This window comes from Protopterus annectens, chromosome 14.part0, assembly GCF_019279795.1.
Source record: "Protopterus annectens isolate FY-2018-M chromosome 14.part0, PAN1.0, whole genome shotgun sequence".
NCBI lineage: Eukaryota > Metazoa > Chordata > Ceratodontiformes > Protopteridae > Protopterus > Protopterus annectens.
This window is the reverse complement of record NC_056748.1, coordinates 159,530,398-159,548,123: the sequence shown is the minus strand read 5'-3', so window position 1 is coordinate 159,548,123 and position 17,726 is coordinate 159,530,398. Positions and strand designations below refer to the sequence as shown.

Genomic DNA, 17,726 nt, shown 5'->3' with positions numbered 1-17,726 from the left:
CTTAAGTCCTAAAGATGACATAAAGACATAAACACTCAAAACTCCTTTGCTGCCAGTCCAAACGCCATTACTGAATGTCCGTCTGAACGTCTTTCTGTTGTGCTGGTTACCAGGCACTTTTTTTTTTATTCAGATAAGTGCTCTATTGGAGTTTGTCTTCCTTTTCTTGTTTGTTATTGCGCTCATGTCATCCCAAAAGGGAAATTGTCAGGGTGGTAGGCAGATTTCTCATAAAGACCATCACAACTAGTGTCTTACTTGTTTGGTACTTCCCACAATCATATGCAGTGTTCTGTCTGCCAGTCATCTGTGCCCAAGACCCTCCATTGTCACGTCACCTCCTTGTCTATATACCTGGAGGACAAGTGTCTTAAGTTGTTGCCTCAGGATACTGTGGCAGAATCCTCCTGTCCTGAGGGCCAAGCATCTGCCCAGTTAAAGTCCAAAAAAGTCAGGCCCAATCTGGCTGCTGTCCAGCTTTCCCCAGAAGTCTTTCTTGAGGCTGGTGAAAGCCCTGAAAACCATCTGGTGTTTGCTTTGGATTCCACTGCCTTGACCTTGTCAGAGGTCTCCATGGGTCTGGCTTCTCACATGACCTCTGAGGCATTTCAAACATCAGTTCTTTACATTGATGGGAAACCTCGGCTGATAATACGCGGAGGATTGTGGGGGATTCCTCATACTTTAGTAAGGGAGGAGATTTCATAAAAGTGTTATAGTCATGACAGGGGTGTGATCTTCAGAGGATGTTTCCAGCTAACATCCTGCAGAAAAAGAGCCAAAAGATAAAGTATATTTCCTTTGTTGTGAAGGATCCCTAATGTTAGTGGTAGGATTTCACTCCAGGTTTATTCAGTGCTTTGATGGCCTTGAAGCTACCTCAAGAGGTCTCTGTTCTTCCCCCCAATCTTCCAGTCCAGCCAAGAGGCATAGGGAACTGGATTCCTCAGATGAAGATCTGGACTCAGCGGAAGTACACCTAGCTTATTTTTCCCAAATCCCTTCCCCCGTGGACTACAGTTTAGAGAAGGAAGATTTCTTAAGTCCAGAACCCCTTTGGAAGAGCTCTCCTTTAGGGATGCCATTGCCCGCATGATGAACTGTATTAAGTGGGATTGTTTCTAGGTCTCTGATATTCAAAAGCTATTATGAGCTCATATGTATGTAGTCTCCCAAACCAGTGCTGTTCCTGCTGTCTGGCTGCTTTTTCAGATACCCTTTCTGCACCTTCTGTAGTCCCTAACTCTATGCTTCCAGCACTAAAAAGGCCAGATTTTACAAGGTTCCCAAGGACTGCAATTTTCTTTATAAATGCCCTACTGCTGACCCTTCATTGGTGTCAGTCTCTTCTGACAAGCTATCCAAGTTGCTGCCTTCCACCAAGCTGATGCATTCTGATAAGGATAGTAGGGCCATGGAAAGATTGGGCAAGAATATTTACACTGCTGCCACCTTGTCCTTCGGGGCCATTAACTACCAGACTCATGTGACCAGGTATGTTTTGTTTCTTTTTCAGGTTTCTAAGATGGTTTCTAACCTTCTTGACTCCTGAGGGGAAGGCTTCATCCTTTTTTCTGCTGGGCCCCACTATATGAGTTGCTCGCCATTCAATCAAATGCAGCTCTGATGCCTTTTCCAGGGTTGCTGCCTTTGGTTCAGTTATGAGGCATTGTTCTAGGCTTCATCTTCAGGCTTTGCCTGGTGACTTTGAGGCCAAACTTTTGGGTGGTATTTCCAGGATTTTTAAGATGGCTGCACATTGAGTAACGGCTTAATTTCAGGTGTTCAGTGTGAAAACAGAAACTCCGAGGAGAGCACCAGGAAACTACTATTTTTGTGTAAATTTCAGTAATTGGCTAGTAAGTGCACTGTCTGAATGCCAGCAAAAAAGAAATTCAGAGAACTGAAAGAAAATCAGTCACAAAAGGTGAGGAAAAAAACACTGACTGGGAAGAATAGCTTCATAGGTGTGTACTTGGCTAATGGCCCTGGAGCCTTTACAAGCCTAGTCCATAGGATTACCCTGGCATCGTGCCACCTGACATTAGTTCCCAATGCCTCTGTCAAGTAGAGCCACTGGAGTGATCCCCGAGGGGAATTTTCTATTTCCCATCCACTCATCAAGATTTGTCTTGGAGGGCCAGTGAGGAGTTCTGTTTGACATATATGGGAAGTCTATTCCATAGCATGGGCAGTCTCTGGGTTATGAACCTGTCCCTCCAGCACGTTCTGTTGATTGTGCTAATGAGGATGAGGTCTCTGGAGCATGTGGTGCAGGGGGATTGGGATTTCTTTAGATGTAGCATTTCTAACAGAGCTGGGTCAGACATGGCTTTGTACGTCAAGCAGAGATCACCTCTAAGTAGGCGATATACGACAGAGAATAGTTGGAGATTTTTGAGTCTGTCCATATAGGACAACGTTTAAGGCCTAGGATCATCTTTGAGGAGTACTTTTGCGGCTTTCCCAGTTGTTGCAGGTGAATAGTGAGGTACATGCCAAATGGGGCATTATACTCTATGATTGGCCTAATGTGGGGGAAGAGTAGAGGGAGACAATGACTTCTTTCTAACTGGATGCAAAACCCTTAATGAGATGTGCCACATAGAAGGATTTTCTGACCACAGTGGCAATGTGGTGGTCAAAAGAGAGATTGCTGTCAACCTGTGCCCCCAGATCTCTTATAACGCCTTCTGTGTTCAGTGGACTACCATCAATGAGGTAATTCATGGGAACAGAGTTTTTCCCAAAGGGGATAGCAGCACATTTTTTGGCATTGAGCTTAGGGCCATGGTTCTGACACCAGTTGTTGGTCTCAGAGGCCTTTCTGCAGGGTGCCAACATCACTTGGGGAGTTAATAGTAACTCTCAACTTGCAATCGTCTGCAAACTTTGTCAGCCAGAGTCCCTTTGTGTTGGCTTGTACTTCAGAGAAGTAGGTACCAAACAGGAGATGATCCAGGACCAAACCCTGTGGGACTCAACTCATGACTGGTCGGCAGTCTGACTTGGAGTCAGCTACTTTCACACTATGGGTTCTATGTGTGAGCCAGTTTGCAACCCACCTAGTGATATAGGGGTTGATAACCTAGCTTAGTGAGTTGTTCTCTGATTCCTGAGTGGGGAATGGTATCAAATGCCTTGGCCAGATCAAGGTAGGCTGTATGAACCACCTTGCCTTCATTCACAGCTCTGGTGACTGACTCAAAGAAGTTGACCAGGTTGAGTAGGCATGATCTACCCTTCACAAAACCAGTGTGTGTGGGATCCAGAGTTTGGAGATTCCCTATATCCTTGTTTATTAGGTCCATGATGATGCGTTCCATAGCTTTGCATTATCAGACTTGCCAGGCTAATGGGGCGATAGTTCCCAGGGTCTGCAGTCGCTCCTCCTTTGTGGAGAGGGATAACTATAGCAGTGTGCCGTTCGGTAGGGACAACGCCTGAGGTGAGTCTGTGATTGAACAGGGCACACAGGTGTGTGATGCCAATTCACTCTAGTTCATATAGAACACAGCCAGGGATATTGTCAGGTCCCAAAGAAGCTGTATTCCTGGGCTTGGACAGTGCTGTTTTAACCTGTGCAGCAGTAATACTGGGTGACTGGCAATCTACTAGTATTGTGATTGGTCCTTTGGGGGGGTAAAGTTGGCACTGAATCTGTCAGCCAGTGTATTGGCAATATCTGTTGGCTCAGTATGGATTCTTTACATAACTATAGAAGGCCTTGTGGTTGTCTTTACTATTTGCTGCAATTCTGTTTTCATAGCTAGCTTTAGAGGATTTGATGAGGGATCTCAACTTTTTGTTGAGGCTGATAAGGGAGTTTTTCCAGTCTTGGGACTTCACCTTATTCCGCATCAGTTTCTTCCTTCTTTTGTAGAGTTTGTTTATGGCAGGGGACCACCAGACTGGCTTCCTTTCTTTTGGAGGAGAGTGTCTTGCTTCTATTGGGTATGGCGAAATCCATGCATTTGTGGATGTGTTCGTACAGTGTATTGGTGCGTCATTCAGCAGTCATACAACTATTTTCCATTTGCATGGGTGCTGTGAAGTTAGCCACCTCTGTTTTTAGGAGCCCAGAGTTTAGCTTTGGAGAAGTTTTTCATGGTGCTTACCTTTGTGTGTGTGTGTGTGTGTGTGTGTGTGGGGGGGGGGGGTGGATTTCCAGGGTGATTAGTTTGTGGTTGGATCTAACCAGGGAGGAGTTGACTATTGGTGTAGAGCAACGGTCGCCCATGTTAGTAATGACCAGGTCAAGGATGTTGCTACCTCTAGTGCTTGTAAGAATGAACTGGTGTAGGGCATTGGAGTTAATGAATGCCAGGAAACGTTAGACAAGTGTATTGGTACATGAGTAGTTTTCCCATTTAATGGAGGGGTAGTTGAAGTCGCCCAGTATGTGTGTTAGGTTGGACCCTAATATTCTTAAGGGTGCTTAGGAACATGGAGTGAGAGTCTTGGGACATGATAGGGGACCTATAGCAGGCTATGGCCTGAATTGCTGTCTTACCTAATGCTAGCTGCACCTGAAGTACCTCTGATGTGTTATGTTGGGCTAACAATCTGAAGGTGTGCGCATCCTTTGAGTATGGAAACACCACCACCTTTGGAGCTTCGGTCCAAGTACTGGGGCCGAAAGGTGTGGAATGAGTTATAGCCTGGTATTGCAGGGGTGCTTTCTGCTGCTTTGAACCAGGTCACTGTTACAGCACAACTGTCGATATTCTCCATTTTAAGGAGTGCTTCGAGTGAGTGCATTTTGAGATTTTAGACTTATGGCATTGAGCAGCATGACACTCAGATTGCATTTATTTGTAGCTGTTACAATGGTAATTTGGTCTTTGCAGAACAGCCTAAAAAAGGCACTATAGGGGTGGCAACAGCCTTGGCCAGTATCCGGAAGCCCAGGGGTGACAGAAGCAGGCTTTCTCTGGCAAAGCATTGAGGTCTGTCAGTCCTGTTGTCCCAGGCAGACCGATACTGGATCCCCTTGGAATGACACCAGAAACTTAGCCAATTGTAGAAATCAATCATTTTCTGCTTATACTGTGGTATCATTCTTGGTGATGGTCGGATGCTGCTCAGGGCTAGGGTCATACCTGCCTGGGCTACATAATCTGAGAGCTCCTATGTGTGACTCTTCATGTAGTCCAGAGAGGTATGTCTCATGTCATTCACGCCCACCATGTACAATAACAGAGTAATATTTGTACCTCCTGTTGAGGGACCTGAGTGCATGCGTTGTGGCGGATCTTGGCATCTGACAGGCAGCTGACTGTTGCTTTCTCTTTATTCAACCTAGGGAGTGGGACATCAGTGTGCCTCACTATCACCTGCGACTAGTATGTTGGGCATGCTGTTTTGCTTTAAGGGCTTTGGTTGAGTGGCACACTGTTTAGGAGAGTTGTCTCATGATTAGTGTTGTGTTGTGGTAGAGTGCGTTTTTGCCTTGGAGGCCTCTGCTGTTTGGGTAGATCTTTATTGAGAGCCTCTGCAAAGGTGGGTGTGTAGTTTGTGTTTTTATGTGAAGGCAGTGCTGGTGTCTGTTCTGGAGGGCTATGTGTTCCATGTGGTGTGGTGCAAGTGTTGACCACCTGCTCTTGACCAGCTATTCCGGTCTTGGATGGAGAGTGTGGCTTCCAATTTGGATGTACAAGTGCATCTACCGCAAGTCTGAGTGTTGGGAGGTAAGAGGAAAGGGTTGTCAGTGTACATGAGGCAGTTGCTACATTGCCTCAGGATGCCAAAGTTCACCAGGTTAATAGGAAAAAGCACAGGGAATTGACTTTTAGACATGCCTGGAGGAGTGGGCATTAATAATATGTACTGGAGCTGTTTCCTTGTAGAACGTTTAGCGCTGGTAGCACTTTTGTGTGCTACAATAATTGCTACAAGAAGTCTGGTAAAGTGCTAGACTAATAAGCTAGTAAAAGTGCAGGAGGGGAGAGAACTAGCAGATCTAAGGGAAACATTGAAGACTTTTTGGCACCGCTGAGAAGCTTACAAATAGTCCTGGATACAGTAAATCTGTATCTGGACTACACTAGTTTCAGGAAAGGTGGAAAACAAGCTCAAAAGTGTGCTTTTAAACCAGAAAGTTGAAAGAGATGGAAAAACTGCCCAAACGACCAATAAACTAAAGTTTCTGGGCCTGAAAGCATTCTTCTTGTGGATGATAGGCTACCTAGTGCTTACCACTCCCACTGATAAGCTATAAGGCTTCCCTCCAACACAGAAAGGCTTGGAGGGGGGGGGACTCAAGCTTATAAACAGTCCTGGATACAGCAAATCTGTATCTGGACTAGACTAGTTACAGGAACGGCAAGAAACAAGCTTAGGACTTTTTTTTAATATATGTACAGAAAGGCAGCTTAAACAGCACTAAAAACAATTTAAATGCAGTGCAAGCTAGAACGCTTGAGTTGTACCAATATTAAAGCAAATACAGTTTAAATAAAATTAATTCAAACGGTATTCTGAACTGAATTCAATTATTGTTTTATTCAACTCTGAACAGTTAAAAAGTGCCAAAACAAATACTTATCTCTATATTTCCAGATTGTTTGAGAAGCACATGCAGTCAGAACACAAGGAGATTCTAGCAATGGTAGATTCTAGCAAAACTCCAGCTTTGTCACAAGACATTGACTTCCAGTAACCTGGAGGGAAAATAAGTCAAATGTACTCGGAATATATACTCCATCAGTGTTTCATTTATTTTAATATCAACCCAGATAAAAGTATGGAACAAATGGAAGAAGCTTTAAACAGAAATTCAGATGAGGTGATAAAACTGCAAAAATCAGAGGTCGAAATGAAGAAAAGGCTAGCTGAATGCGAGACTGCTCAAGAAGAGGTGTTTCAAAAAATAATAGACTTAGAGGACAGAGCATGTATGGAAACCCTGAGATTTTCTGCCGTACCAGAGAAGCTGTAAGGAGCAGACTATTCATTTTATGAAAGCTCAGATAAGCAACTGGACTGTTCTTCCACGGCAGGAAGTATTCATTGAATGGGTACATTATATGTATGCCCGAAACCCAGCTATAAGAAAGCAACAGAGACTTTTAATAGTAAAGATGCAATTCTACCATCCTAAGGTGTTGATTCTGACAAAACTGTGGCAGAAGGGCTAAATACTAAAAGCGGGAGACAGCAGTGTGTTTGTGGAAAATTATTGCTCACTGCACACCAGGCAGAAGAGGAGTAAATGTATTCCAGTTATCAGAGAATGTTAAGCAAGTGTCAGATGCAAACTGCTATACCAAGCTCTCTCCAGACTATTCTTTTCTGGAGGGGCAAAATCATTTTTTGATGCAGAACATGCTAAGGAGGAAATACAAAGTTTGTCCAACAAAAAGTGAGCTGTGAAATGGAAAGATCTTCTACTTCTTTTTCTACTGGTAATAAAGACTGTAGATGGACTGTGCCAGTGAAACCTTTTCCAATGTTTCAACTGAAAATGCTTGAGATAGAGGAAAATCTCAAGAGTTGACTAGAAGAACTGAGAGTACATTGGAAAAAAGCAGAGGCTGGTTTTGGGAGATAGAGATAAACAGGAATAAAACTAGCAACTCAGAAATTGACTATGTTTGTGAAACATAACAGAACAAGAAAACCTGAAAATATTGAATTGTTTTACTTTGTTAAACTTGTAGGGGACTCTAAAGCATATGCCCTACTTCATGTCATTTAGTGTTTAGAAGAACACTTAGGAGAGGGGAAGAGGATGGAGAGAGTTAACTGCAAGTAAAATAATTTTTTTTCTTAACAGTAGTGTTTTTATAATACGCAAGCCGCGGTGGTACAGCGGTAGCATTGTTGCCTCACAGCAAGAGGTTCTCCTGTTCAATTCTCGGCTAGAGTGCCTTCTGTGTGGATCCGCATGTCCTCCCCGCGGTCGAGTGGCCTCCGAAAGACATGCGTGAATGGGTGTGCCTTTGCTGAAGGTTGGGCATCAGGCTGACAACTCGGCGCCATAAAAATCTACTGCCAATCATTAGCAGACCTGAGTTCCTCTGTGGTGACCCCTAACCAGGAAAAGCGGAAAAGACAAACAAGTGTTTTTATAATTCATGATGTAATCTGCATGCTATAAAGTAAAATTGTCTTAGTTATTTTCAAGTGTAATGGGGATACTAAAGGTAACAGGTGCCAGTTTTTTTTTTTTTGCCTCCTCTCTATCTCATTGTTGAGAAATAAGCACTGCAGTGTGCAAAGTAAAAAAAAAAAAAAAAAAAAAAAGTCTGGTCAAAAGAACATGATACAAGAAAAACGGATGTTCTTTTTCTCATTTCTAAATTGGGAATGACTGGAGTGAGGCCTTTGGCTTGATCTAGTAACAAGTTTTAAGAGAAAGCAAATAAATAAAGAACATTGAATATAATAAATCTTTCCTCTAACAAATGAATGCGTTCAGAAGCAACTCAGTTTCTGATTCTCATGTCTACGTTGAGACAATTTTATAAAGAGCAGTAAAAACAGAACATTTCTTCTCCTGACTGATGTCTTTCAATATTGAGATTTTTTTGATGCTTTGTAAGCTCTCTGTGAACTATGGCTTTTGCTGTAGCAGGCAACAAAATGTCAGGAAAATCCTACTAGGACAGCTGAAGTTTATTTGGGGTTGATCAGAGTCTCTTTAATTGGGGCAGCAGCGGTGGTGCAGCGGTTAGTGTTGCTGCCTCACAGCAAGAAGTTCTCCAGTTAGATCATAGGCTGGGATGCCTTATGTGCTGAGTCTGCATGTCTTCCCTGTGGTCGCGTGGGTTTCCTCCAGGTGCTCCAGTTTCCTCTCACATCCCAAAGACATTCTGTAGGTGGATTGGACACTAAATTGGCCCTAGGCGTGAGTGCATGTGTGAGTGTATGTGTGTGTATGCCTTCTGTGGAAGGTTGGGTGCCGGGCTGACAACTCGACAGCATAAAATTCCACTGCCAGTCATGAGCATAACCGGGAAAAGCCATAGGAAGAAGTGACTAGGAGAAAATGTTTTCTGAAAGCATTTGAGTATTTGCCCAATCTGGGAGACCATTAAAGATGAGACAAAACTGGACAGCACTTAGTAAAACCACAGGCTGTACCATGAGTCTTAGCATGGGTAACCTTCCTTTTGAGGTTAACCCAAGATTGAGAGTAAGGTTATCAGTTTGGGGCAATTGTTCATTAGGAGGGTAAAATTTCAGTATTTGAAAATGCATATAGTTTTGTGTGTCAGTATTAAGTGAATAGGTTTTAGGGTTGTATTGGGGGTGTATTTGTTTTTTGTGTCAGGGCTTTCAATAAAACAAAGTTTTGTATGGTATGACACAGGCTCAAGTGGATATGAGACGAAACAACTGTATAAAAGATCAACCTGCCAAACATTACTGTACGCATGTAACACAAAAGCTGTAACTAAACACTTAACAAAAAACCTGTTCCACACACAAGATGAGCATAACTTTTTAATATGATGACGCTTTCTGTATTATCTTTAAAGATAAATGGTCTCTCAGATAAATACAAAAAAGAGAGAGTGAATTTTATTAAAAATTGTAGATGTCAAATAACTATGCTACCAGAGACACATTTGGAAAGAATTGAACATTTGAATTTGATAAAGAAAGGTTTTTAGGATGGTTATTCAATGGAATACATGAGACAAAATAAAAGGGTACTTATATTAATTGCAAGAGGCGCACCAGTAGTGATAGAAGAGGATAAAAAAATTATAATGGTAGATTTGTAGTACTAAGGGGCTACTGACAAGTGAGAAGGGTTACACTGGCATGTGTTTATATTCCACCTAAAAGTGCTGTAATGGAGGTTTAAGAAAATTCTGGGACAAATAATTGGTTTTAAGCAGGGAATATTATTTATAGGTGGGGACTGGAATTTGATTTGTGTGTACTGAGTTACATAGGGAGAACTTGTAGACTGGAGTTGCTTTATAGAGCAAAAAATGTTTTCACCGATGTAACTAAAACTACATTTCCCGCTACCTGCCTCCTCTCTGCTGCTGTTTATGGTGCTCCTATCATTGCTGACCTCCAGGCGTCGTAAAAAAATATAGCTTGAGCAGTGGTATGGCAAAGTCGCTAGATTTTGCAGCACATACCTCTTTCAGAACCCACCACTGTGTAGCACTGAAGTGCCTATATTAGTTGGAACTGCCATATCAACCAACGTGTACACAACTTCTCATCACCTATAAAATTATTAGGCATCCATTTGCCTCTCCAGCACTAGAACGCATTTTGCACAACTATGTTCCCATTTGTTGTTGTGATCCAGTGACCAAACATTCCTGTCTGCATACCTAGCAGATGATCTGGGCATTGTCTATAATTGTACAAGGTTGCTAAGGCTTCTGTTTCCATCCTGGCCAAGGGACCATTGATTCTTTTCCCTTCTGGATGCACTTGTTCTTTGTCCCTGAGGGTATTCTGTTCCTCCTGGGACTTTTTCACTTCTGAGTTAATTGTGTTCATATGTTACCTTTATGCCATACATACTGCACTGGGAGCGTCATGTGTGTAATGTACGGTGCCTGTAAGAGCTAAAGGCTTTGGTATACTGGCCAGACATTGGGTTATTCTTGGCAGGAGATCCCTCTGGTGAAGATTACTGCAACAGTGAAGAGGAGGACATCATCTGTTATGGTAAGGTGTTACACCTCTGTACTGTCCTTTGTAAAGCTACACTTGAGAACTGCAGTGGGTCCTATAAAAACACTTTGGATCAACATACACAATCCCTGGATATTGTGGTGCTTCTACTCCCTGACTGAAAAAAGAACTAGTCGTGTGGAAAAACACCATCCTGCAGAACTGAGGGGCAAAATATTTTCTACCAGAGTCAGATAAAACCATCACCTCAGACTTTTCAAAAATTGCTTTGAGTGTACACTTGTAACATCTGAAGGTGCAGGGAATTTAGACCCCAGAAGAAGGGAAACAATAAAAAATACAGGCAATGGTTCTAGCTTTTAAAGCCTTTATAAGCAGCCAGTCCCCAGGCACACTGCAGATTTGGACAGACACAGCAGATATGTGGAATATAAACAAACAAGGGGGAACTCATTACTACCCCCTAAGCAGTGTAGCAATAAAATTTTGTCTCTCGGCACAAGAATTGACTGACAACGGCATCCTACATTCCGGGCTAAAACAACACCATAGCAAGCTCTTAGAGCAGGGATCGTTTGGACCCCAAACAGATGCTGAAGAGAGATTTTTATGGACGTCGCCCTCCATTGGAGATAACTCAGTACAGATCTTTTGGCCTACCATCAGAACTGACAACTACAAAGGTTTTGCTCCAGAACCAAACTAATGAAGACATGAAGGTTGGCCACCTTCTTCAAATGGACAGACCTTTTCCCGTTTGCCTTCCTGCCATTACCGTTAATTTCCAGGATACTGCTATAAATGAGGTCAGATAGGCTGAACACAATACTCCTATTCCCCTTCTGACCAAGGCTGTACTGGTTCTCTCTCTTTCTTGTTGACCCTTAATGGGTGGAGATGCAATACTCTTCCCCGGTGATAAATATAGTCATGCAGCTAAAGGGACCTGTCATTCATACATCCACACCTGACCATGCACATATTAATGGCACAGAGGATTTAGATTTCAACTCCAAATATTGCAAACTACTCTACTGAAATATTGTCTCTCTTGAAAGAGGAAAGAAAACCAATCAATAGAAAATCAGTTATCCAAGTGGAAAATGTTTTGTATTTGGTGCCACGTCAAAGATATGATGTCACTGCATGCTGACATGAATTTATTATTGGAATACCTTTCAGTATTATTTGTTTAGGGCCTTTCTTACTTTTGTATTAAAGTGCATGCTTTTGCCACTTCTGCCTGCTTTTCCTGCTCCCCTCCCTCCATTTATTCTCACCTTCCCCTGAAACACTTCCTAAAAGAGGTTATATACCAAAGACCACCAAGGAGAAGCACTGTTGCTTCTTGGGACTTGAGATGTATTTTGCAAAAACTTACCCTGACACCATTTGAGCCAGCAGTTTCTGCTCCTTCAGAGATGCTCACCTGGAAGACCACACCCTACTGATGGCAATCACCTCAGCCATGCAGATAACAGGCAGGGCTTGGATTTGCATAATGGTTAAGGTTTCCACATCATAAGCACAAGGTACAGGGTTTGGTTCTGACCTCAGATTATTGGCTAGGCTTAAAATGCTCCTCTAAGGTGGATAGTCTAGTATTCACCTGTGGACCTGTGAACTGAACTACAAGTCCTGATGTGCAAAGAAAACTTCATTGTTTTTCACATGGATAGTTGCACATAGAACTAAACCCCTATTTCATGCCCAGGATAGTATCAGAGCTGTCCTTGACTCATGCTTTACACTTGCCACTGTTTTCTCCTATTCTGCAAATAAAGCTGAACAAAACCCTACATTCCTTGGATGTGCACGAACAGAAGAGGTATTACCGAAACAGAACAACATTTACAAATAGAGAAGAACACGTTTTAGTGGCCTTTGCAGAAGGGAAAGAACAGGCTTTCAAAATGGATAGCCAGTCGTATTACCTTCTGCTATGCTCATCATGGAAGGGCATTACGAGCTTCTGTCAGAAGGCAGAGACACAGGGTGTGTTCACTACTGTTTTCATAAAGGATGAACCTATGCAGGCCATCTTGGAGGCTGCAGCCTGGTCCTCAGTCTACACCTTTACCAGTTAGGCACTGCATCCAGGGTTAGGGCAGGTTTTGCCACTGCTATCTGGCAGAACCTGCTGTCCCAGCGGCAACCAGACAGCCTACGTCTGAACCTGTAGCTTTTGGAAGTCTTCCAAAGACACAGTCCTGCAACATTAACTATGAAGAATATAATACAGCTGTGTTGCACTTAATTTTATATTTTTGAGTAAAACAGTGTTAACAGTACCAGCTCCCCACGCTTTTGTCCCTGTATCGTCAGAGTCACCTATGGCCAGGTGCACTTTCTCTTACTCTCATCACCCGCCAACACACACACACCGTCACTCTTGTAGCTCTAGTCCATTCTTTTATTGCTGTCAAAACTGAAAAGCAACTAGAAGGGTCGTGTTGTCTTCTGTCATCAGACTCACTATCTCAGCCTAAAATGACTTGAAGATGGTGCTAATGGATGCATCTCTCCTACCCTGATGCTCTGATGTCTTTTGGCTAGAGATGATATCAAGAGACTGGGAATCAGGCCAGTTGTGGGCTTCTGCATGGCAGGAAGACCAAGAATCAGTACTGCAAAATCGATCTATTCAAACATCTACTGTTGTTAAGTGTAACACAGTTTTACTTTCTTGCAGTGTGGCACATGACATCACAGCTTGCGGTGATGAAGGGTGCTCATGTTGCCAAAGCTAAGAGCTAAAGAGAAAGTCAAATTGGACAGCAGAAGGAAATGTATAATAGCAGACCAGCAGAACATGTCCCTTTTATCAGTGCATATGAAACTGTAAATACTTATGTTTTATCTTTTAAGGAGAAAAGCCCATAGCAATATGATTGCCTTTCCATACTTCTTAGATGCATGTAAGAAGTTGTATCACTGCAACAGTATTAATTAAAATACCATTTTGGTTATTGTTTATCATGGTGGTGTATTTATTGGTGTTTCCCATTTCCTGTAGTTTATCCCGGAAAGGACTGCTAATGGTCTACCTTGTAGCAGAAACTTATTCCTATTGATGCTGGTAGAGCAGAATGGACATCATCCTTGTGGTAGGGTATGTTTTTCTCCTGTGAAGCACAGCTCATGTTTTGGGTGCTAGAGTAGATGTTACAAATGCTGCAGCAGAAGCCTCCTGCTTTTAAAGGTGTGCTTTTTATGATGTCATTTGAGAGAGGCATTTTGCTAGATATTTTTTTCCTTTGATTTGTCTCCCCCTGAATTGTTTAACTGATATGAATAAGGGAGTGATGGTCCCTTTAGCATGTGAACTGCTGGCTGTGTACTCCTTGCAGTACTGCTGTGCTGCTGACGTGGTGTTGTGGTTCTTCTTGAAGCCGGAGGGAGTGATGGTCCCTTTAGCATGTGAACTGCTGGCTGCGTACTCCTTGCAGTACTGCTGTGCTGCTGATGTGGTGGTGTGGTTCTTCCTGAAGCTGGAAGGAATGATGGTCCCTTTAGCATGTGAACTGCTGTCTGCGTACTCCTTGCAGTACTGCTGTGCTGCTGATGTGGTGGTGTGGTTCTTCCTGAAGCTGGAGGGAATGATGGTCCCTTAAGCATGTGAACTGCTGGCTGGGAATGATGGTCCCTTTAGCATGTGAACTGCTGTCTGTGTACTCCTTGCAGTACTGCTGTGCTGCTGATGTGGTGGTGTGGTTCTTCCTGAAGCCGGAGGGAATGATGGTCCCTTTAGCATGTGAACTGCTGGCTGCGTATTCATTGCAGTACTGCTGTGCTGCTGATGTGGTGTTGTGGTTCTTCCTGAAGCCGGAGGGAATGATGGTCCCTTTAGCATGTGAACTGCTGGCTGCGTATTCATTGCAGTACTGCTGTGCTGCTGATGTGGTGGTGTGGCTCTTCCTGAAGCTGGTAGCTTTTTACAGTTTCATCAAGGCTAACATTGTAGCTTTGTGTAAAGGAAGATATGCATGTAGATCAGTTTCTGGTGCTTTAATGTAGAAGATCTTATTTGCAATGGTATTCTGTCGGCATTTGTAATCTTAAAGAGCTGGGTCTGCTCAAAATACCTTTTTAATTTGTTTTTTCTTCTGCAGGCATATATTAATGACTGGTAAATGCAGTATAGTTCATTATTCTGCTGCACTGTTTTCTTATACATTTATCTGCAGGGGGCGTTATTTTTTTCTTTTCTTTTTTTTTTCGTAGGTGTAAAATCCACATCTGATACATGGCTGCCTGAAGCGTCATCTATTTTGAAAAAAATAGTTAATAATAAAGTTCTTGCTGCAAGGGTTATAGACAAAAAACAAAATCGAGTTGAACTGGAGCTGATTGATAAATCTAGTGATCCATTTATAGATGTTGCCGAACAACTTGTGTTAGCAGGATTTGCTAAGAAGGTGGACAAAGAGCAGTCCATTGTCGAAGTGAGGGATGGTTTGACTGGTTGGGAGCCTGGTAAGTGAATAACTTGTACTGTCGAATGTCATGTTGCTGATCCCACACTTGTCTTTTATGTATACTCAGACCCTTCTTGTTGGGCATATAAATTGAAAAATTAACTGTGGTCTGTGAACTGAGAGTTGAAATTCTGCTTTAAATACATTATTCTCACTTTTTATTGTGGCAATATGACAAGCAAATGTTTTGATGTAGAGTAATGTAATATATTTTTGCCATTTCTTGCATTGTTTTTAATTTATCCAGTATTGTGGTGTGCTTTTTTTTTAGTTCTTCAAGCTGTCTCAGTAGCTGAACCCTCTCATTCATTCCAGAGTTATAGTGACTTTTGGTAGTCTGTTACTGTCCATTTCTCTCTCTCTCTCATTAACAAAAAACTGGATACATTTCTTTTGGATGACAGCAAAAATATTGCACCTTCTTTCCCTAAAATTAATTAAATTTAATTAACTGTTTTAAATTTGTTTACCCTGATAGTGTATACGTACATGTAGTCTAGATTCAGGCTCAGCCTGAGAAAATAGTGAAACATGAAAGAAAGTAGTTTGTTTAGAACATGCCTTTTTTTTAATATCAAAACAGGACTCAGGACTCAGGATTACAACGAGGCAACCAGGCCTTTGTCCGAGTCAAACAGCACATATTCTTAAAACAGAAGGATTTATCCAAGTAACAACAAGTCCAGTCTGTATAAATTTTATTTATTTATTTTTATTTTACATTTGTTGACCGGGAAAAATCCGACTGGATACATGTCCATTTTCAGCGGAGGCCCGGGGAGAAAAGCTCCACATTTAACAGTTGGTACATTGTTACATAGAAAAAAAAAAAAAAAAAAACTGATGTTAAATTACATTAAGCAATAATAATAGAAATAATAAAAAAAAGAGACGCCAGAGATACAGGCGTTATTAGATACATACTTAAATAGTTGATAAAAAGAGGGTAATTCGACGCAGAACAGGTATATGATTTGAAGAAAAACACTTAGTCATGCATAAAAGATAATACAAGACTAAGATGATTCAGAGGGAAGAGAAATACAAGGGGAAAGAAGAGGAAAAGAAAAAGAAGCTGACATGGTAGATTCCATGGGATTCTATTGAGAGAAGAGGTGAGAGAAGTGAGTTAACTCAATGCAGTTAGTCAGGGTGTGAGCATTGGCATAACCAGTGGGACTTAAAATATTGGAATAGACTTTTTTTAAAGTATGATAGAGAGGTGTTTGTGGTAATACTGGTGGGAAGGGAGTTCCATATATTAGCAGTAGTGTTAGCAAATAGAGCATCTCCACTTGCATTGTTGGATTTAACGTTTTGGATAAGTATTCTGTTTGAGGAGCGTAGGCTATTTAGGTTAGTATAAGGAATGACTAGGCTCTTTAGAGCAGGGGTTTTCTCAGGATGGGTAAGTATTTTATATGCCTCAGTAAGTTGAGACAGTTGAAGGAGGTTAGGGAGTTCTATCCATCCAAGGTCTTTTAGGTTATTACAATGGTGTGTTCTATATGGTGAACCATTTGCAAATCTGGCAATGTGATTATATGAACATGAGAGTTTATTTAGCTCAGTTTTATTCAGCTTAGTGAACATTGGGGATGCATATAGAAGTGTGGATAATAAGTGGGTACGAGCAATAGTTGTTTTTGCCATGGGAGTTAGAAAGGCTTTGATTCTATATAATGATCCTAGTTTCCTGTTGACAGTTTTGATAGTAAGATTAATATGGATGTCATATTTAAGTTTATTGTCTATGGTAACTCCTAGTAGTTTAGTATGGGGGTCAGGTGTTATAATTGTACCATTATTTGAGTGTATATTAAAGTCTATGAAGGGAAGTTTCTGGGTAGGGTGAAATAGAAGCAGTTTGGTTTTTTTGGGATTAAGAAGTAGCTGTCTTCCTGTTAGCCAGTTTTCAACAGCTGTAAAGCAGGATTGAGTTTTAGCTAATAGATTGTCTAAAGAGGTGTCCGAACAGACTAAGGTCGAATCGTCAGCATATTGTATACAGGTTGCGTTGGGGATGGCTTTGTATAGGTCGTTAATAAAGACTGAGAAGAGAAGTGGACCCAGTATGGATCCTTGTGGCACACCTATGGTATTTGCTAGGAGGTTGGAAAGTTGATTTTGCCAGAGTATTGCTTGTTTCCTATCAAAGAGGTAAGCTTGAAACCAGTCTAAAGTTAGATTGTCAAGCTGTAAAGTTTTTAGAGTATTATGAAGTAGTTGGTGGTTAACCATGTCAAAGGCCTTTGAAAGATCCAGAAAGAGAGCAGATGATATAATTTTGTTATTACGGTTGCAATTTATAGTATCAGTAAAAGAGAGTAGTGCAGTAGTTGTGCTGTGGTTGGGTCTAAATCCGTGTTGTGAGTTGGTCAGTAGTTTGTTCTGGGTTAGATAGTAAAGTAGTTGTTTATGTATACATTTTTCCATGATTTTGGCAAGAGGGGACATTATGGCTATTGGTCTATAGTTGGACAGTTCAGTGGAAGAGCCACCTTTATGAAGAGGTATAACATGGGATGTTTTCCAAATTGTCGGGATGGAAGATTCCAGGATGGTACGATTTATAAGTATTGATATGGGGTAGGCTATTACATTTGCGGCTTTCTGTAAGAATTCAGCTGGGAG

At 41.8% G+C, this 17,726-nt stretch overlaps 1 protein-coding gene across 1 annotated transcript in view; it reads left to right on the top strand.

Annotated features, from left to right (window-relative positions):
- The window catches only part of TDRD1 (tudor domain containing 1), a 2,513,511-nt gene that overhangs the window by 1,000,385 nt on the left and 1,495,400 nt on the right, over nt 1–17,726 (top strand). The window contains exon 12 of the mRNA XM_044055533.1: nt 14,839–15,090. Within this exon, the coding sequence (XP_043911468.1) occupies nt 14,839–15,090 (252 nt within the window). The remainder of the gene's footprint in view (nt 1–14,838; nt 15,091–17,726) is intronic.